Here is a 22,104-nt window from a genome sequence, read left to right on the forward strand (position 1 = left end):
AACAGGTGGGAGCAGGTGGGAACAGGTAGGAGGAGGTGGGAGCACATGGGAGAAGGTGGGAATGGGGGGAGGAGGTGAGAGCAGGTGGGAGCAGGTGGGAACAGGTGGGAGAAGGTGGGAACAGATGGGAGGAGGTGGGAACGGGTAGGAGGAGGTGGGAGCACATGGGAGAAGGTGGGAGCATGGGGGAGGAGGTGAGAGCAGGTGGGAACAGGTGGGATAGGAGAGGTCCAGCCCTGGGGGCCCAGGCCGGGCGGGAGGAACCCGCAGGTGAGAAGGAACCAGCGGGGGCCCCTGGGGGGCCATCACAGCATGGATCGGGAGAAGGCAGCGCAATATGAAGGGTGAGGGCCCCTCTCCCCCACCCTGTACTCAGGAGGGAGGAAGGAGACGAAGGCTGGGAGGGTCTGGTTCGACAGTGCCTGCCTGGTGACGCAGGGACGGGAGCGGAGACGTCTCCACAGGCACCGTGAGCTTTCCGCTCGCAGGCAACCCAGCAATTTTCTACCCACTCCGTTTCCAAAAAAGATACTTATTTCAAATGTCACTGGGCCGCAGTCTGGTCCCTTTCCCGCGCAGCATCGCCGGCTGGCTACGTCAGCCCCGCCCTGGCGCGGGGGGAGCAGGCGCGAGGGGTGGTGGGGGGGAGAGCGGGACCTCCACCCACCCCTGACCATCACCTGCCTGAATGAGCAGCGTAATCAGACAACATTGAGGGGCAGCGGGACGTGGGCTCAAACCCCAGAGATGAATTCTGCTTGATTACACGCACGCTGGAGCGTTTACAGGGAACGGTGCAGATGTTTGCAATTTGCTTTAAAATGCATCAAAAAAGTTAAAAAGATTGACGGATGGCAGAGGGGCGGCAGCACAACACACATCAAGTGCTCGTGCCGGGACGTGGGTGGTGGGGTAGGGTCTGCACTGTGCAACTCGCTCGTCCGTGCTGTCCATTCCAGACGCTCCTAAGACGCCGGGGCAGTGCGCGGCCAGGCCGTCTCGGTGCCCTCGGGGCGTCCGGCCTGGGCCAGCCTCCCCTGTGACCCAGAGCTGCCGCGCATCCAGCCGCCTCTCAACGGTGCGTGGGGAGCCGGTGTGGCTCGTTGCCGTCAGTCCCCAAGTCTGGCCCCTCAGACACACAAACGCCAAAGAGCACGTTTGTCTCCTTCGAGGGAAGACACGGGACGGTGGCATCATTAACCACAGCGGCAGAGGCGCTGGCCGTGCTCGGCTGGCACGGGAGGTGCCCCGGCTGGGCGCTCCCCCCGAGGTCGCCGAAGTGGCCCTCCAGAGACCTGGCCCACAGCCTCCACCCTCCACCGAGAGCGCCGATCGGAGTCAGGGCGGACGAGACCAGGGTGCCGTTCCTCCACCGTTCTGGTTCTGGGAGATCGAGACCGGCGCGGGGGCGCGTGGGGCGGGGGCCCAGGCAGGGAGGACCAGGGCTGCGGCTGTCGGCCATCCTCGCTCTGCGGGCACCGACGCGCCACGAGTGTGTCCCGGAGCCCCCAGGTCCCGCGGCCACGCGGAGAGCGCACACCTGCCCCGCTTCCGGCCCGGAAGCGCGCCTGACCCGCTCGGTAGCCACAAGGGGCGTCGGCGACCCAGGCCTCCCCCCACCCCGAGGTCCACCGCCCTGGGCTGCATCAGCGGTGCATCGGGACACCGAGACGGTGGGGACAGCCCGCCGCCCCGTCCGGGCTCCCAGAGGGCACAGGGCAGGAGGGGCACGCCCAGCTCCGAGCGGGAACGGAGCTCCGTCTCCTGATCAACCAGCTGTGAACTAATTACAAGAAGTTCTAACTAGTGGCTCCCTTTCCAAGCATATGTTCCCAATTAAGGCAAACTGCAGCTGATTTTAATCAATCCTCCATGAAGCGGCCCATCTCGAAGCCTCTCCGCGGAGGGAACGAGGGCACGGAGGGGAGGGTGTCTGCACGGGAGCGCCCCGGCCGCACCGCCGTGCCACTGAGGTCGTCCCCCCCACCCCCGCCCTGCCGGCCGCGGCCGGGCCGCACTCCTGAGCTTGGCCCGGCGGAAGGCAGTGGGGGGGGGGGGGTCGGGGCCTCCAGAACTCTGGCACAGAGGTGAAGGGGTGAGGCCTTCGCCCTCACGGTGAAGAAGATGGGAAATGGCAAGAGATGGACGCGGGGATCTACCGAGGGCCACGTGGCGTCAGACGTGGCATGCCACCTCCCCGGAGCCCCACCTGGGCATCGCCATCCCGAAGTCCTAAAGGACGTACCCGATGTGCCGGGGGCTCAGATGGCAAAGCCCGACACGTCCACGACCACCCGGCCAAGGCACAGGACGGTGTTCTAGCTGAGGACCCCACGACGCCCCCCGTACCCACGTGTCCGAGTCACCCTCGGGCCCACTAGGCCACTGCCTGGACCCCAGCCAGGCACACAAGTTCTCCAGGTCCGCTCTGGGCGACAGCACGACCGCCCACGCTGCTCTGACTCGCCGCCTGCGTTCTGGTCTGCCCCGCGGGGGGGCCAGGTTCCAGGATGGGCCCGTCTGCCTACGTCCTCCACAGGGCCCCGGGCTCACGGGGGCTCTTCGTGAGCTGGACGAGTGGACGGCATCCGGGTCGGACGGGAACTGCCACCAGCAAAGCCAGCGTCCAGACCCCCTGGGATGGTCAGCTCAGCCCCGAGGTGCCGACCTCTCTTGCCCACACCACTGCACAACAGACCCGGGTCGGAGCAGCCGGTGGCAGTGGGGGGAGCAGACCGGGGGGTCCTCAGAGCTGAGGCTGGGCACCTGAGAATGGCAACTGGCTGTAGGGACGCGGCCCCGCGGCCGCGAGGGAGCTGGGCTCCGAGCCCTCTCCCGCCGGGTGCCCTTGGCCAAATTACGGACCCTTCCTGCTCGGAGGACCCGCGTCCGAGGACCGTGGACACAGAGAGGCCCATGCGGCACAGCGACCGTGCGCGGCAGAGGCCGGTGCCAGTTGTGACAGCCGAGACGAGCGGCCGGGAAAAGGGGGATCCTGGCGGGCCCCCGCATCACGCCGGCCTTCTGACAGGAGCCCCATTTGAGGCGCCCTGCTGGATTCGTGCCGGAACCGGGAACCTGGGGCGAGGCCGTCACGGACCTCCTCGTGCTGTGGCGTCTGGAGGCAGGACACGGGCGCTGCTGTGGGACGAGCAGTCGGTCCCCCGACTCGAAGCGGTGGGAGGGAACGGGGCGCCCGTGAGGGGTCGTGGGACACCCACCTGGTGGAGAGGCGGCGGCCGCCTGTGGCTATCTACAAGCCTCTGCCACCCCTGCCCCGGGGCCGTGGCACAGCTCGGGGAGCACCGGCCATGCCTCCGCATAAGCACCCGAGCCCCCGGCGTGATGCAAACCCATCTCCACACGGCACCCCCCCCCCCAAACCTGCGCTGTGCCCCACCCACGCCCACAGGCAGGGACGTGGAGGCCGCCTGCCCCCTGTGGGCAGGAACCCAGCCCCTCGGCCGGGAGCGGCCCCAGGACCCACGCGTCTCCCATCAGGGAGCAACACCGGAGACGGGCGAGCCGCGGACACCCCGTCTCCCAGGGTGCTGGGGGCAAATGCCCCTCGGGCACAGTGCTCGCCAGCACCTTGCCTCAGCAGCCCCGCCTACAGCACGGCAGGCTCCCTGGGAAGGGCCTGGCAGGCCGGAGGCAGGAAAAAGGGACGGGAAGGATTTCAGCCGGCCTCACCGCGCCCCGACCCCAGGGACCCGGGGAGCCGTCAGCCCCGATCACAGGCTGTGCCCGACCGAACACGCGGGAAGACGCCCACCCGCCCTGTTCTGACAGGGCCTGGCTGACAGGCCGCCCGGGGCCGACCTGCCAACAGCCCGGCTCTCCCTTCGGAGACCGCGGCCCAATTAGAGCGGTACGGGTCCCAGAGCTGAGCGCCGCCAGCCGCGGCTCCCGGCACCTCGCTTCATCAGACTTGTCACTTCCCCTGGCTCCAGGAATCGGTAATAAAAAAAGAGATTTGATTTGCCTCTAATAGGTGTCAAGATAGAATCAATGGCCTGTCCAAAATCTGGGTAATCACGAATCTGCAGGTTTCTTGCCACGGAGCAATTCAGACGGGAGCATAAAAATGAAAAACAACGTAAAGGTGCACCGGCGTAAACAGAGCTGTGGCCTCCTGACTGCAGGCGGCGGGCACGGGCCTGGGCGCACACCCGACCAGAGACCAGCCACGGGCCACGGCCGCTGCAGGGAGGGAGCAGGAGGGAGCAGGAGGACGGACGGAGCACGGGGCCGGGGCCACGGCTGGGCCACCCTCCCCGATGTGCTCCGAGCACACGCCCCGGTGTGAGGGCCTGCGTATGGGCGTAGGTCGCGGCTTCGTGCAGTCTGGTGAACCAGAAGACGGGACGTCGGCGGGCGCGGGGAGAAACCGGAGGGCAGGGAGAACCTGTGGGAGAACGCCGCGTCCCGGGATAAGCCCCTGCCAGTGGCCGCCCGCCGGCACGCACCTGCAGGGTCAGCCGCTCGAGCTGCGCCTCCAGCGTCTTCTTCTCTTCCTCCAGGCGGCTGCGTTCCCCTTCCAGCTCCTCAATCTTCAACCTGCAAAGAGAGCCAGACCGTCAGGACACACACCGCGGCCCGCGCGTCCACTCCTGCAGATGGGGACCTGCCCGGGGGGGGGGTCACGCTCAGGCCAGGGGGCGGGGTGTGGCCCGCACGTCCGTTCTGATGAAGGGGTGTCTCCACGGACCACAACTCGAGGGGGCAGGACAGATGGGAACCTGCACGCGTCCTGTGCTCGTCGGCCCACTCCCGGGACGCATGACCACGTATCGTAGAGGACGCAGAACCACGGAGTCGACCCGGAGGGAGACGTGGGCTGGGGAGGGAAGCTAACTGGGGGGAAGCAGGCTCAGAGGGACCGTGCAGGGTCCCTTCTCCCTCGTGGGCCCGGACACCAAGGCCAGCGGCCGACAGAGGCGTGCGGCAGGTTTCAGCTCACGGTAACTAAGTGCGCCTATTTCTGTCTTCATTTCCAGATTTTAATTTTTGAAAAGCACTATACTCACATGATTTGGAAATAAGTAAGTTTGTCCAGGAAGCAGCGTGCAGCACGTACATAGGCTAAGGAACAGGGCCTTCCCGCTACTAACCAGCTGGAGTGGAAACTCACATTTCATAGATTATTCAGGAAGGTCTTGGCTCGGGAGCAAGAGATAATTATCTCTAGACAGAGAAGTGCTCCAGGACGGCCTAGCAAATCACACAAGATCAGAAAGGACCAAAACTCTTTCCAAGAAACCTAATTACGTCTCTGAAAAAAGCTCGGGAAGATTTATACGAATACAAAAACATTCAGAATCAAACAAGCCAAAATTTACAATGTCTGCCAACTAATCAAAGACTACTAGGCATTAAAAGAAGCAGGAAAATATGACCCGTAATGAGGAAAAGTCAATCAGTTGAAACCCACCACGAACTGCAGCATTAAGTAACATCCAAGGACATCGAAACGGTTATTGCAACCGTCCGCTGCTCAACAGCTCAGCACAGGGACAGAGTCACGAGCAAGATGGCCCCAGTTCCTGGAGGGGTGAGCCCCGGCGCCCGAAACCACAGACACGCTGGGCGGGTAACGCCAGAGCAGACTGTGCGGGAGGAAAGTCTACGCACTGGAAGACCCCAGAAAGAAACGATACAAACCAACACACAGAACAAAACACCCAAAACGATCCCAAGTCAAAGAGAGAGGAAGAGGGATATTTGCGGCTGACCAGACGGTCTCCGAGGTGTGCGGGGCAACTTCACGGAGCACAGCGGCCGCCTGGGTGGAGCCGCGAAGGAAAGGGCGGGAGGCAGGCCCTGGGAGACGAAGCGTCGGCTGTGATGACGAGCACACACAGATCCGAGACGCTCGGCAACCCCCCCCAGCACAAGACACGCAGGAAACGGCCCCAGCGCACCTAGTAAGCTAACGGCTCCAAGAGCCGCCAGCGGGAGGCAGAGACGTCACGTACAGAGGACTCAAGCGGATTTGTCATCAGACACGACGCAAGTGACAGACCCGCTCCCCGAGGGGGTCAGGGGAGGCCTTTCTGCCAGGGGGGCAGGGACGCCAGAGGGAGGCACGGGTCCACGTAAAGGAGCGAGGTGCGGCGGGACCGCGACTGCGTGGGCCAACGTGTGGCTGCCAAGGACGCTTCACGTCCGGCTGACATCCGCTACCACGTGTGTCTCAGGCGTCCAAGAGTGGCCGCGCGATTGCGGACACCGCAAAATGCTCGCCGTGGTCGCGCTCTGTCGCTGCACAAAGTCACCACAGGACCACCAGCTGCATGTCACAACCCTGTGCTGTATGTCACATCCCCGTGACCTACCGTCTTATGACCGGAGGTCTGTACCCTGAATCCCCTCTATCTCCCCGCTCATTATCTAGGCGTCTGTGCATTTCTTTTGTTTTTTTTAGATTCTACATGGGAGTCAGATCACACGGCGTTTGTTTCCCTGTCTCAGTTCACTCAGCATCATACCCTCTGGGTCCATCCACGTCGTGGCAGATGGCAAGATCTCATCCTTCTTTATGGCCGAGTAATATTCCACGTGTATATACGCCACGTGTTCCAGCCAAGATATGAAAGCAAATGGCTATCTTTTAACAAGATTAGTTGTTGGAAAAAAAACTAACAAAAACGTACTGGGTCTAAGATAAAAATACAAGTGGAATGTGTGACACACGTAGCAGAGGCCGGAGGGGAAAACAGACAATGTAGTTAGGAGGCTGTGTGCCTGACGGTAGAACGTCGCTCGCGGGCAGACCGTGATCAGCGGGAGGCGTGTACCACGCACCCCACAACAAGCCCTAAAATAACAAGGACTGACAACCGGTAAGCAAGAAAAGGAAATAAAGTGAAATAATAAAACGCACGCAACAATTTAGAAAGAAGCCAGGAAAATGGGAAACGAAGAGGAAGGGACGGGACGGGTGGACGGCAGTAAGGCGACAAGACAAGACCCCATCGTACCGGCTGCCACAGGACACGTCAACAGTCCACACACCCAGTTAAACGCAGGCTACCCACGCGGACGAAGCAGCGACCCCCCGTTACGTCACCCCCGGCACGAAGCGGCAAATGGACGTGAGCCGCTAACACTGGGAAAACCAACAGAGAAAGCCGGAGAGGCCCCTAGAACCACAGAGAATTTCAGACCCGACAGCGGCGCCGACAAGGGAACGTTGTGATGGTGCGGAGGCCGAGTGGCCAAGAGAACAGGATCGTCCGGAACACTACGCGCTGGGGAAAGCCCTTCGACAGGTGCGGCAACCCTGGTAGAAACACACACAGAAATATCCGAGCCCGCCATCGGAGCCCGAGATTTCGACGTCAGTCTCTCAAGAGCTGATGGAACGATGAGCAGAAAACCCGGAAGGATGAAGCAGACAGGCGCTGGACCCAAGCATCCCGCAGCGACACCGTGGCCACGAGAGCAGAGGGCACGGCCCTCTCGGGCGCACACACAGGTTGACCAACACAGACACAGGGTGGCCCACGCAAGGAGGCTCAGCCTACTGGGAAGGGTATTAGTCATTCAAAATCTCTCCTGCGACCAGAATGGCGCTAAGTGATCCACGCAAGGACACCCGGGAAACGCGACTCACAACTGCACGCAGGAACACGGAGCGTGCGGGGCTCAACCTGGAAAACCCGTCCGAGACCCGCCCTCTGACAAGCACGCGGTCGTACGCCGAGCTGAGAGGCGCTGACGTGGGCCCAAACGCGAGGGGATACACGTGGTCGTGGCTGAAAGGCTCCCTTGCTGGGATCTCACGATTCCCCGCACTGCTCTAAAGAGTCCACCCCGACCCAGTCAAACCCCACACGTTTCTTCGTACAACCGGACAGTTGATTGTAACAATCATGGGGAAGTGTCACAGCCCCGGAATGCCCAAAGCAGCACCGGGGAGAAGGCTGCAGAGCTAACACCCAATCTCAAGAACTGCCATGAAGTCACGGCAACCAAAACAGCACTGCCCTTGAGCCGCACCGACGAAACACAGCAGGGCCCAGAAACAGACCCCTACGTGCAGACGACGTATTTTGATAAATATTCGAAGGCAATCCAGTGTAGAAGGGGTGTCTTTTTAACAAATGGTGCTGGAGCAGCTGCGTGTTCATTTTTCTAAAGGCCCTAAAGTCTGTATTTTGTACAATATAAACAAAACTAACTCAAGATGGGAGATATAAACCCACATATAAGTCGAAAAAAGGGTAAAATTGCCAAAACACGTAGGGGGAACCCTGTGAATCACAGCTACGGTATCCAAATCACAATCAAAGAAGAAAACAGATAAGACTTCTCTTTAAAAGCCTTCATGAAGACAATGCAATGACAAGCCGCAGAATGGGAGGGAATATTCGCAAAGCAAGTAAGTCTCTGGCAAAGGACTTGCACCCACAATCTGCAAGGGACTCTGCAGACTCAGCGAAAAGCAACCAAGTAAAAAACGGACAGTACTTAGAACACTTTGCCAGACCAGATGCCAGACGACGACAAGCACAGGCAAAGATGCTCGTGTCGTCAGTCGTCAGGGAGACAAAATTCAAACCACCACGAGCCGCAGCGCACCTGTTAGGATCGCGGTGAGAGAGGCGGACAGGCCCAGGGCCGGCGAGGAGTCAGTGGTGGCGGGGACGCTAACTGGTGCGGCCCCCTGGAGACACGCGGATCCACAGAAAACGGCCACGTACACGCGTCAGCCATCCCACGACCAGGTGGTGTCCCGCCGGAGTCTACACAAGGACCTTCTCTGTAACGTCAAGCGGCTCTGTTTACAACAGCCACGAGCCAGGGGAGAGTGAGTGTCCAACAAGGGCACACAGACGCGAACAGTCCCCGGCCGTAAAAAGGACCACGGGACAGATGTGTGTTCGCAGTAAGGCAGACAGGGAAGGGTGGCCACCGCGTGACTCCATTCATATTCAACGTCACCAAAGGCCAACCAGTCTCTAGGACTGAGAGCACATCAGAGGCTGCCTGGGGAGGAGGAGGAGGAGGGATGGGTTCCAGCCAGGCCAGAGGAAAGGTTGGGGGTGACGGACAGATCCGCCACCTTGAGCCTGGTTGGCACAGCAGGGTGTGCGGGCGTGTGCGTGTGCAAACATCACACTGTGCGCTTCATATTTTTAGAACTTTTTTAATGTTCATTTTATTTTTGACACAGAGAGGGACAGCATGAGTGGGGGAGGGGCAGAGAGAGAGGGAGACATAGAATCGGAAGCCTCGAGATCATGACCTGAGCCGAAGCCGGACGCTCGACTGACTGAGCCACCCAGGCGCCCCACTGCGCGCTTTAAATACGTGCAGTTTGCGGTACGTCAGTTACACCCCAAGAAGGCTGTGAAAACACCTGCCGACCCCACGCTTCACCCCTGAGCGAGCACTGGTTCTCTGCTGGCTCGGGGCGTCTCGGAGGGACAGACCTGGAGGCGTGAGCTGCCCCGCCCCAGGGAGGTGTCCCCAGGGGCGTGGGACGGGCCCGGCACCCAAGGCCACATCCGTCTGGGAAGCCGCCGTCTGCGGGCAGGACCCCTGCACGTCAGGGGCAGGCTGCATGAGAAGCCCCGCTGGGCCCCGATTAAAACCGGACGCTACGGACTCTGAAGGCTCATGAGCAAACGTTCTCAAGGGCTAAATTCAAATAAGCGCGTGCACGCAGCTGCAGGCCCATCGATAAAATGGCTTGTGATCCATCCCGCTGTCAGAGAACAAACCCGCATAAACAACGCTTGTTTACGTGTCTTCAGGCGGGGCCCCTCCCCTCCCCCGTCCTCCTCTTGAGGCGAACCGCCACCTTGCTGAGGGAGAAAATGAACCCGCGTGTGTTCACAAGCTCACAGGGCGGCTTCGCCTTCAGATGCTTCGACGCGATCGGCTGTGGCCTAAGTTTCTTGAGACTGACTGGCTCCACGTTCTCTGGACGAGGAGGGCGCTACATAAACCGAACGACATCCCAGATGGCTTCTGGAAGAGACTAAGCGAGTCAAGGCAGGGTGTGCGTGCGTGCGTGTGCGGAACAGGCTAGGATGAGGTAGCTGTTAATTGTTCTCGCTGGACTAAAGAAAGGGTAACGGCGGGGCGAGGGGTGCCGGTGGTCGGGCCCCCGAACGGCCTGAAGAAGGGACAGCCAGTGGCCCTGGAGGACAGCTGGAAAAGCACGTGGCCCATGACGCACCATCCAGGCTGAGCGCCCCCAGGTCCCACAGCCGACGCACCGCCTGCTGTTCCTCCCTGACAGGCCCTGACCATCCACCGGGGGCTAGGCCACCACACTGTCACCACAGGCCTCTCCGTTCCCTCTGTCACACGCCCGCCCTGTGTTTCCAGCACAGAGCCAACGTTGGGCCCCACGGGCAGAGGGGATCGAGTGCGCAGACAGCAACCATCCGTGTCCCGCACTAGGAGGCTGGAGCACGGAGAGGGTGACGGCCCTGCTCTGGACTCATTCAGACAAGGAGGGGGCGTCTTGCTACGGACTGAACGTCTGTGTCTCCCCACATGCTTAGGTTGAGGCCCCAACCCCCGTGTGATGGAGCGTGCAGGGAACTAGGGTCAGGTGAGGTCACGAGGGTGGGACCCTGTGACGGGCCAAGTGTCCTGGAAAGAGCGAACCCCGAGAGCTTGTGCGCACTGTCCCCCGGTGGCGAGCGCCTGGTGGGAAGGCGTGGCCCGCAGCCACAACAGTCCTCTCCGGCAACAACCACGCGGCACCGTGGCCTCACACTTGTGGCCTCCGACAGAGAGAACGTAAAAGCCTGTTGTTGCTTACACCACCCGAGCTGGGGCCTCCGCTGTGGTGGCCCGAGCACAGAGGCAGATTTGGCCCTTAAGGGAGGGGGCTCAGGGACAAGTCCCTGACCGTGGGGACACGGCTTTGGAGCTGGTGATAGGCAGAGGCTGCGGGGAGCTTGGCTGAGCCACGTGCCTGTGTCGTGCGGAAGTCAGCACCGGCACGCGGTTGTTCAGCTGAGATTTCTAAGCGGAGTGCGGAAAGGGTGGCTTGCGACTCAATGCAAACGAAGGACGTGCGTCAGGAAGGAAGTGCCAGCATCCCGTACGGACCCCTGGTCTCATGTGACGGACCCCTGGTCTCATGTGACGGGAGGGCCCCACCCCTGTGCCCTTCCTCCCTTCAGCCGAGAACCTAGGTCTCCCCACGACACACGTGAGACATGCCCGGCCTGGGGACTGTCCACGGCCACCTGACCCAGTGCTGCCAGGGTCACGAGACACAGAAAGATGGGGACGCTGCCCAGGAGCGGAGGCGGCAGGGGTGACCAAAACCAAGGCAGGGCCTGGACCGGACGTCAGGGGGCAGACAAAGTAGTGCCGACAACGGAGGGCGGCACAGGCTCACGGCAAGCATGCCACGGGAGCGGAACACGCCGGTGACGACGGAACACAGGCAGGGCTCGGCTGAGCTCTCTGTCCTACTCTCGAGAGCTTCCGGCAGATCGAGCTCATTCCAGCAGCGCCTGGGGGCTCAGCCAGCAGAGGGTCCGACTCTGCTCAGGTCACGGTCTCACGGTTCGTGAGTTCAGGCCCCGTATCGCGCTCTGTGCTGTCAGTGTGGAGTCTGCTTGGGATTCTCTCTCTGTCTCTCTCTCTCTCTCTCTGTCTCCCCTCCCAATATAAATAAATAAACTTAAAAAAAAACTTATTCCAAAGTGAACGGTTGGCACGAAGTCACCCTGGACAAGATACTTACTCTCTCCCTTCCTTCACCCATAAAATTGGGATAATAGTGCAAACTGTGTACTTACGGTTTGTTTTGAGAATCCAATGTGTCACTGCAAGTAAACTATTTAAAGCTGTGCTTGGGCAGGTAGTAAGGGCTCACGAGAGAAAAATAAAACAGAATGGAAGGATGGAAGGAGCAAGAGGACAAGTCCAAGCGGTCGTGTGCAGGAGGCTCTGGGGCAGGTGACCAGACGACTGCCTGCCGGGAAAGGGCTAGGACACAAACGCAGGGGCGCACCTCCGAGACACCGTGGGCTCGGTCCCAGAACACCGCAGTAAAGCAAATGTCACAATAAAGCGAATCAAATGAATTCTTTGGTTTCCCAGTGCACGTAAAAGCTAGGTTTACGACACACTGCAGCCTACTCACAAGGCGGTCACATCGGGTCTGCAAAAACGCACAGGCCTTAATTAAAAATACTTTATTGCTCATAGTGCTAACCATCGTCTCAGCTTCAGTGATTATAACCACTGATCACCAATCATACTACACATGATAATGAAAAAGTCCCAACTATTGCGAGAATGACCAAAATGTGACACAACACATGCTGCTCGTTCGCCAGGACACAACCACGCTAACCGTACTTCCTCCTAGAAGCAGAGCTGCGTCAGGCACGAAGCACGACGCGGCGGAAGGACGGGGGAGCGCGAGTGCGGCTGGACACGGTGATGAGCACGACCCACAGGCAGGAGGGCTGAACAGGACCATCCGCCGAGTGGATCTAACAGGAACTGGTACAACGCACCAGCCAACGACAGCACAATCCTTCTCCGGGACAGACCACATTTGGGGCATTTAACAAACGTTACCAAATTTTTTAAACTGGCGTTACACAAACTACATTCACAGACCACAAGGGAATGAAACCAGACGCCAGTGACACGACAGGAAAATCCCCAAACATCTGCAAATCTAACAACACACATCAAAACAATAGGTCGTTTAGCAAAACGACTGAGATTATAAACTACGTTTACCTGAACGAAACGAGAGCACAGCACCCAAAAAGGTGGGACGCGGCTGAAGCAGCGCTCGGAGCGAACTTTGTAGCCGTGAACGCTTATATTACAAACCAAGATCTCAAATCAATAATCTAGGCCTCCACCTCAAGAGACTAGGAAGAAGGAAAGAAAACATACCAGGAGCGGGCAGAAGGAAGGATCGACACGGAGCAGAAATTAACGAGACGGAAAACAGAAAAGCAAAGAGAGAAAGGGGAGAAAGCAGACACCAGTTCTGTGAAGAAGCCTGTTAAACAGCGAACGTCCGGCAAGGCTGCAAAGACCAGAGAACACGGAGAACGTGGCGTAGTAACGTCGGAAGGAGAGGCTCCCGCTGTGGGTCCTGCAGACAGAACGGGAACTGTATACAGCACCACACACAGGCCCCGACAACCTACATGGGACGCACCAATTCTCCCAGGTACCCAAATTCTCTGAGACAAATTACCCAGCCTGGGTATTTCTGTGACTGGTGGAGGGATGACATCGTGAGTGAAAAACCACACGCAACAAGGACGCCTGGGTGGCTCAGTCGGTTAGGCCTCTGACCCTCGATTCGGCTCAGGTCACGATCTCCACGGTTTATGAGTTCAAGCCCCGCGTCGGGCTCTGCACTGACAGCGCTGAGCCTTCTTGAGATTCTCTCTCTCCCCCTCTCTCTGCCCCTCCCCTGCTCGTGCTCTCTCAAAATAAATAAAAATATTTTTTACAGATTAAAAAAAAAAAAAAAACCCACACACAACAGAAATACCCAGCCTTAGATGGTTTGCCTGGGTGCAAACTTTTAGAAAGGAAGTAATGCCAGATCCACACATCCCTTCCAGAAAACAAAAGAGGACGGAATGCTTACTAACCCATTTCATAAGGTCAGTATTATGGTGATAAAAACCAGACAAGAACAGTGCGAGAAAGCTGTAAGGCCAGGATCCCCCATGAGTACAGACACAAAAATCATCAGCAAGAAATAAGCAAGTTGAATCCAGCAATATGTAAAAAGGACAATGCATTAGGGGCGCCTGGGTGAAAATTAAAAAGGACCATACGTTATAACCAGGGAGGGTTTACCTAGGGTGTCAAGCAGGTTTAATACTGAAAAATAAATCAATATAATCTGCCATGCTGACAGTGTAAAGAGGAAAAACCACATCGTATCAATCAATTCAAAGAAAAAACAGAACTTGAAAAAATTCAATATCCATTCATTTCAAATCAAGACTAGAAGCGAGCTTTTACATCCTGATGAAAGACCTACAAAGGGGGTGCCTGGGTGCCTCAGTCAGTTAAGCGTCCAACTGAGGTTCGAGTCATGATCTCAGTTTGAGAGTCGGAGCCCTTGTCAGTCTCTGTGTTGACAGCTCGGAGCCTGGAGCTGCTTCAGATTCTGTGTCTCCCTCTCTCTCTGCCCCTCACCTGCTCACACTTTGTCTCCCTCAAAATGAATACATGCTAAAAAAAAACCTACAAAAAGCCTACATTATATCCAGTGGCTTCAGACTGAACATCTCCCCACATCCAAGACCAGGAACAAGGCGAAGGCGTCCACCCTCCTCACCCCACAGCAACGTCACACTTGAAGTCTCAATCAGCACAAACTGTAAGTAGGGGAGACCAAAGGCATACTTCTTGGTGAAGGTGTAAAACTAATCAAGTTCATAGACAACAGAATATCTATGTAGAAAATCCCACAAGGAATTAAACACAATTAAACAAACAAACAAACAAACAAAAACCCTCACAGAACTGATAATTTAGTAAGGTTGCAGGCTATAAGATGAATAACTAAAAAGTCAATCATATCCATGTGATCAAAAAACAAAACAAAGCAAAATTTAAAACAGATATAAAAAAGTCATACTTGGGTCCAGATCTATTAAAATATGCAGAGCCTGTATACTGAAAGTACAAAATGCTAATGTAAGAAATGAAAGACCTAGATAAATAGAGATGCATACCATGTTCATGGAGGGAGGACCCAACATGGTGCAGAATCGGTTCTTCCCAAACTGAAGGTGTCCACTTAACACAATACCAATTCAACTCCCAGCAGGGTTATTTTTGTAGATATAGCCAAACTGTCCTAGCATTTCTTTGGAAATTCAGAGGAACTAGAACAGCTGAAATGATTTTGAAAAAGAAGAATGAAATTGGAAGAGTCATACCACCTGATTTAAAACTTGCCATAAGACTGTGGTCACCAGGAAAACGGTGGTGAGACAAACATGTGGATCAACATGGACACAGAAGCAATTCAGTGGAGGGACGCCTGAACATCTTAAGGTAAAGAATAAAATAAAATAAATAAACGTTGACCTAAACTTCACATCTCATACAAAATTTAACCGAGCGTGGATCAAGGAGTTAAACGTAAAATGTAGAATTCCTGTTCTTTTAAAGGTTTTATTAAGATGAAAAAATCACACTACGGACTAAGAGAAGGTAGTTCCAAGTCACATTTGACAAATATGTCTGAAATGCATAAAGGACTCGCAAAATTCAAAAGTAAGTTAAGAAAACAAAAATAAAACTGGGTGAAAGATGGCTAAAGTATCTGAACAGACATTTCACCAAGCAGGATAAGCAGATGGCAAGTAAGCAATGAACAGATGTTCAACATCAGCGCCCATTTGGGAACCACGCGTGAAACCTACGATGAGACACTGCATACCTGTGGGACAGCTGCATTAAAAAATACCACCAATGGGGTGCCTGGGTGGCGCAGTCGGTTAAGCGTCCGACTTCAGCCAGGTCACGATCTCGCGGTCCGTGAGTTCGAGCCCCGCGTCGGGCTCTGGGCTGATGGCTCGGAGCCTGGAGCCTGTTTCCGATTCTGTGTCTCCCTCTCTCTCTGCCCCTCCCCCGTTCATGCTCTGTCTCTCTCTGTCCCAAAAATAAATAAAAACGTTGAAAAAAAAAATAATTAAAAAAAAAAAAAAAAAAAGAAAAGAAAAATACCACCAACACCAAGCACAGACTAGGATGTGGGTATTTCTGTTCAAGGAACTGCCAAACCATTCTCCAAAGCTAAACATTACCCAAGGTATTACCCAGAAATGCGACACCTGGGTATCTACCCCAGAAGAAGGAAGACTGAGGGCCCCCCCCGGACACAATCTACACACAGCTGTTTACAGCAGCTCTAGTCAAGATGGCTCCAGATTGGAAACAGCACAAATCCCCGTCAACAAGTAAATGGATACAGTCTTTTTTTAAAAGCTGTGGTGCATCCACAGAGTAGAATGGGACACAGCCACACAAGGGAGCAACTACACCCAAACAGAAAATGAGCACAGAAGCAGCACACTTGGATAACACTACAAACCAACTAGACCAACCACAGGGTGCGTGTCCTTGTCAAGTGCACACGGGATCTCCTCAGGTACAGACCACGTGTTAGGCCACGAAACAAGTCTTAATACATTCGATTTATTAATTTGGTGGAATTAATTCAATGGAATTGAAGTAAGAATCAATAATGGAAGAAAAAATGGAAAACACATATGTGGAAACAAAACAACACAGTCTTAAACAACCAACAGGTCAGAGAAGAAATCAAAGGAAATTAGAAAATACTTGGAGATGAATAAAAACAAGACACGAGATACCCACACTTAGGGGGCACAGTGAAAGCAGTGCTCAGAGAGGAATTTGTAGCCATAAATGCCTAAGTTAAAAAAGAAGAGAGTTCAAACCAACAACTGTAACTGCTTTCAGGAAATAGAAAAAGAAGGGCTTATTACACTCAAAGCTAGTCGAAGGAAGAAAATATTAAAGATTAGAACAGAGATGAATTAAGTAAAGAAGTGCGAGAAAATCAATAAAGCCAAAAGTTGATTATTTGAAAAGATCAACAAAATTAACAAAACTTCAGCTGAAATGACTAACTGAAAAAAAAAAAAAAAAAAAAAAGAGAGAAGACTCAAATTATTAAATCAGAAATGAAAGACAGGACCCTACTTCTAATTTTATAGAAATAACAAGGATTGCCAAAGAAGACTGTGGACAACTATACATAGATTGGATAAGCAAGACGAAACAGACAAGTTCCTAGCAATTCACAAACTACCAAAACTGACTCAGGAAGAAACAAAAATCTGAGCTGACCAACAACCGGTAAGGAAACAGAAGCAGTAACAAAACAACAACAATAAAGCGTAGGACCAGATGGCTTCATGGGTGAATTCTCCCCAACATTCACAAGAGAATTAACACAATTCCCTTCCAAATTCTTCCAAAAAGTGCAAGAGAAGAAAACTCTCCCAAATTCATTCTAAGAGACCAGCATTATGGTGATACTACAAGCCAGGCAAAATACCACAAGGAAACTACAGGTCACTGACCCTTATTGAACAGAGGGGTAAGAACCCTTAACAAGACACTAGCAGACTGAATTCAGCACCATGACCATGTGGGATTTATACCAGGAATGCAAGGTTGTCTCAACATGTGAACATCAACCAAAGCAATACACCCCATTAACATAATGAAGGGGAAAAAACCCACATGATCATCTCAGCAAATGTAGAGAAAGAGAAAGCATTTGACAAATCCATCAACACTCAACCAACTAAGCACAGAGGGGAACTTTAACATGAAAAAGGGCATTTTTGAAAAAACCCAGAACTATTACCAATCTCAACGGCACAAGGTTGAAAGGTTTTCCCATAAGACCAGAAATAAGACAGGGATGCCCGCTAGGGCACCTGGGCAGCTCACGTGGTTAAGCGCCCGACTCCTGATTTCAGCCCAGGTCATGATCTCATGGTCTGTGAGTTCGAGCCCATGCTGACAGTGTGGAGCCTGCTTGGGATTCTTTCTCTCTCTCCCTCTCTCTCAAAATAAATAAACTTACAAAAGAAAAATAAACAAGGGTGCCAGCTTTTACCACTTCCACTCAATATACTACGAGAAGTTCTAGCCAGCGCATTTAGTAATAAAAAGAAATATAAGGTATCCATTTTAGAAAGGAAGAAGTAAAACTATCTATATTTGCAGCTGCCACGATCTAGAAAACCCAAATAATCTGAAAAACCAACACTCATTAGAGGTAATAAATGCATTCAGGAAGCTGCAAGTTACAAAATCAATATGCAAATTCAGTTATATTTCTATCTACCAGTAATTAAGAACCTGAAAAGGCAATTAAGGAAACAATTCCAGGGGCACCTGGGTGGCTCAGTCAGTTAAACGTCTGACTCCTGATTTTTGGCTTGGGTCATGATCTCACGGTTCATGAGTTCGACCCTGCATTGGGCTCTGTGTGACAAGTGAGGAGCCTGCTTGGGATTCTCTCTCCTTCACTCAAAATAAGTAAACTTAAAAAAAAAAATCAATTCCATTTATAACAGTGTCAAAAAGAACAAAATACTTAGGAATTAATTTACCCAGGGAGGTAAAGTTTTATATACTGAAAACTGCTAAACATTGCCAAATGAAATAGGAAAAAAAAAAAAAAAAAAAAAAAGGCAAGCCAAAAAAAAAAAAATAATAAATGGAAGGCATCCCATGTTCATGGATAGGAAGACTTTAGTGTGGTTAAGATGCTGGAAGAGTCCAAATAATCCTGAAAAAGAACAATGAAGCTGGAAGATGATGCTTTCTGATTTTAAAACATACTAGAATGCAACAGCAGTCAGAAAAGCCAGTGTCAAAAGATTCCATATCATAGGATTCCATTCTTTGGCCAGTACTGACAAAAATGGAGAATGTGGTTGTCACGTGTTTACAAAGGGGATTTTGAGGTGATGAAATTATCTGGTTCTCTGACTAGGGGGTGATCAAACATCACAGAATTGTACAACCCCCCCACTCCACAAAAAGGGGAATTTTACTATAGAACAATTTTTAAGGTGAAATACAATACATCTCCTGGTAACATTCTGCATTTATTGGGATGGTGAATGCACGCACGTGTGCACTTCTGTCAAACATGCCTACAGCACCTGGTGGGGGTGAAGGTGTGGGGAGTACTTTTATTGTGGACTTTCTTTAGAAGTGAAGGCACACAGTGGTAATAAAAAAGCAGACTGGCTTTTATTTGGTGTCATTACTGTTTCAACCTTGTCCAAAGAGAACACAGCGTCTTAGACCTGCGCCCTGGTGGGCAAGTGCACTACCCCACCCTGCTACTCCACCAGCCGTCCAACCGTACATTCTTCTGTGTGTTCCTCATGCCTCTGTAGAACCGTGGCTTCTCAAACGCTCGTGGACTGTTTCTAGAATTCTGCAGGCTAACGCAGAGAGGGCACAAGGTGCAGACAGAGCCCGGCCCACAGAAGGCACCGCATCAGCATTAGCAGCTTTGAGCACAATTATTACCACCACTACCAGAGCCATCCTCACTCTCAAAACCATGATGCATCCGAATCCTAGATGCAAGCAGACTCCCACGGTCTAAATACGGTCAGGCTTCAGAGACCCAGAAAACACGCTTGCACGCGTGTCAAAACGTGGGTAACAGTTAACGCCTGTCTATTGTGGCCTGTTTTTTGTTTTTGTTTTTACATTTATTTTTGAGAGACAGAGAGAGGCAGAGCACGAGCCGAGCCGGGGAGGGGCAGAGAGAGAGGGAGACACAGAATCGGAAGCAGGCTCCGGGCTCCGAGCTGTCAGCACAGAGCCCGACGCGGGGCTTGAACCCAGGAGATGTGAGATCATGACCTGAGCTGAAGTCAGATGCTCAACCGACTGAGCCACCCAGGCACCCCCCCCCCCTTGCGTGGCTTGTTCTTAATGGCTGAAAATTTGAAACAACTCAAGCTCTAAAAGTGGGTTAATTAAGTATACTTTGGAACAAACCATGCATTAACATTTATAGTCTGTAAAAACATGGGAAAGTGTCATGTCATCAAGTGGAGAAACACGGTTTGAACGAGGGGCTTGCTTCAATGTTTATAAAACAAGACTCGAGGTAAAGCTGAGGGTTCCAACAGACATGTGCGTGCAGTCTCCCAAAACCTTACTCAAACGAGACTCCATGTTTTCCTTACTTTTCTTCTTCAGCTTTGTACTCCCAAGGGGACAAAGAAAATAAAGGAAGGGACAACATCAAAAAACCTTTAGAAGCTGGAAAGCAGGCGGAGGAGTGGTAAACAACTCAAAAGCTCAATCCTAGGCCAGTGGAGGGAAAGCCAAGAAACTTCTCAGGAGTCTCAGGACTGGGCATGACCAGCAGTCACTTCTAGAGACAGGGAGAAAATAGGGCTCCAGCTGGAAGATTGCTTGGAGGTGTGTGCGTGTGTGTGTGTGTGTGTGTGTGTGTGTGTGTGTGTGTGTGTGTGTTAACTTTTCAGGAAATAATCACAGGACTTGCCAAACACGTACAAGGAGGCTCTTCACTTAGTCTCCCTTGATGGGGACAAGTGGAACCAAATACAGTTCGCTATCAAAGCCGGGACCACTGACACTGGAGCGGCCCCAGAGGCTCACACTCACTAGCCTGCGTGAGATCCTGGACGTGCACATCTGTGTAGCAACCACGGCCAAGACGCAGAGCTGGGTCAACACAGCAGGCCGCTCACACCATCCTCTCGCAGACACCCCCACACGCCTCCCCCCAAACCCCAACAACCCCCTCTGATTTCTGGAAGAGACTGCATGAAGTCGACATTAATTAGTCTTTAAGGGTTTAGAATGCTCCAGAGACACCATGTGGACCCGGAAGTATCTTCCCGGGAGGCATCTTAGTTATGAATTCCATTCGTTGATGCTTCTAAGACTGTGCAGATTATCTACTTCATGTGGTTGAATCTGGGAAGCCTGCGGTCTTTGAGGAAGTGGACCACCACTGCTAAGGCAACGAACCAGTAAGCATAAAACCATCCGTGGAACTCCCATCATACCCCTCAGGTGGCTACGGGATCTAGCCACGCCTCAGCTCGTTCCCGATCTGGATGACTACCTTCTCCTTCCACGTCGGTCTGTTTTGCCAGGAGCTTATTAATGTTATTCCTGTTTTTCAAAGAACGCTTTGTGTCAATAATTTTCTCTGCTGTTTTTCTCCCTTCAATTTCATTACTTTCTGCTACTTATTATTTCCCTGTTTCTGCTCCTTTGGGGCTTATTCTGCTCTTCCTTTCCCCAGGTCCTCAAGTTGAAGTAGATATTAAAGACCTTGTCCCTCTGAGCGCTATCCACTTCCACGGTACTGAGGGAGCCCTGTCTCGTGGATTCTCGTCCGCGCCTCTCCACGACCACTGGGACCACTGGCTTGTGTTTACTTCTCCTTCCAAACTTCCTTTCTCACACGCGGGCCATCTGAAAGTGTGCTACTTAATGTGCAAGCGGGAAGAGACTGTCCTACTGTCTTCCCTTCACTCCTAGTTTGAGTCTGTTGTGGTCAGAGAGCGTACTCTGTAACTGATTCTTCCGAGTCTGTTCACGACCCCGGGCGCGGTCTGTCTTGGTGAATGCCCAGCGCCCTTGAAAGGAGGGTCCCGCTCCGCGGGACCGACCCTGTGGCTGACGGTGATGTTGAGTTCCTCCATGACTTCGCGCCGTTCCTTCCGGCAGTCTCGCCTTCGGAGCAGTGCTGAGGCCTCGACCGCGAGCAAGGGTGTCTGTTTCTCCCGTGGCTTCTACCTTCTCTACCTTCTCTACCTCGCTTCATGCCTTAAGCTCCGCTGTTGGGCGCAAACACGTTTGGGGAGAGCACGTCTTCCTGGTACATTGATCCTCACATGATGTCCCTTTTTGTCCATGTAATGTCCCTTCTTTGCACTGAAGTGTGTTCTGATGTTAATGAACGTGGCCACGCCTATCTGAAAAAATTAATGCTCGAGTGGCGCCTCATCTTCCATCCTTCCCTTTCAACCCACCTAGATCGCTGGGCTTGAAGGGAGCCTCCTGTCCCCAAAACGTGGTCGGGTCCTGTGTTTTCACCCACCGGCCAACCTCCAGCTCTTGACTGGTGCATGTAGATCATTTCTATTAGAAGTAATTACGGATTTGCTCACGCTTAAACCTATCGCTGCATTATTTGCTCCCCGACGGTTCCTCCGTTTCTTATTTCTTGCCTTCTGGAAGGTTCCTCGGATGGTTTTAGGAGTCCTTTACGATTTGCCGACAGTGGTTCTGAGTTCAGCAAACCAGACCACTGTCTTTGTGGGTGCCGCAGGCACTCGAACACGCATCTGTCCCTCGGCCCGGAGGCATGACCGCGCCGGCTGTGAGGGGTGGACGCGGGCCGGTCCCTGTGCACTCGGAGCACCACCACCGCACGACCCTGTGGGCTTTCAGCCACCCGGGGCGAGTCAGCCAACACAGGAGGGCGGCAGAGGAAATTCCCCTCCTTCCTCCATTAATGTGCCTTTCTATCCAGAAGCTTCCTTCGCGGTTCATTAACGG

The 22,104-nt window shown here is 53.7% G+C and overlaps 1 protein-coding gene across 6 annotated transcripts in view; it reads right to left on the reverse strand.

The window, feature by feature from the left end:
- The window catches only part of MAD1L1 (mitotic arrest deficient 1 like 1), a 322,840-nt gene that overhangs the window by 87,857 nt on the left and 212,879 nt on the right, over positions 1-22,104 (reverse strand). For all 6 annotated transcript variants that reach the window (XM_040455714.1, XM_040455715.1, XM_040455713.1 and 3 more), the window contains one exon: positions 4,470-4,560. In XM_040455714.1, the coding sequence (XP_040311648.1) occupies positions 4,470-4,560 (91 nt within the window). The remainder of the gene's footprint in view (positions 1-4,469; positions 4,561-22,104) is intronic.

The sequence above is a fragment of the Herpailurus yagouaroundi genome, unplaced genomic scaffold, assembly GCF_014898765.1.
Source record: "Herpailurus yagouaroundi ecotype Mexico unplaced genomic scaffold, PumYag 216, whole genome shotgun sequence".
In the NCBI taxonomy this organism is placed as follows: domain Eukaryota; kingdom Metazoa; phylum Chordata; class Mammalia; order Carnivora; family Felidae; genus Herpailurus; species Herpailurus yagouaroundi.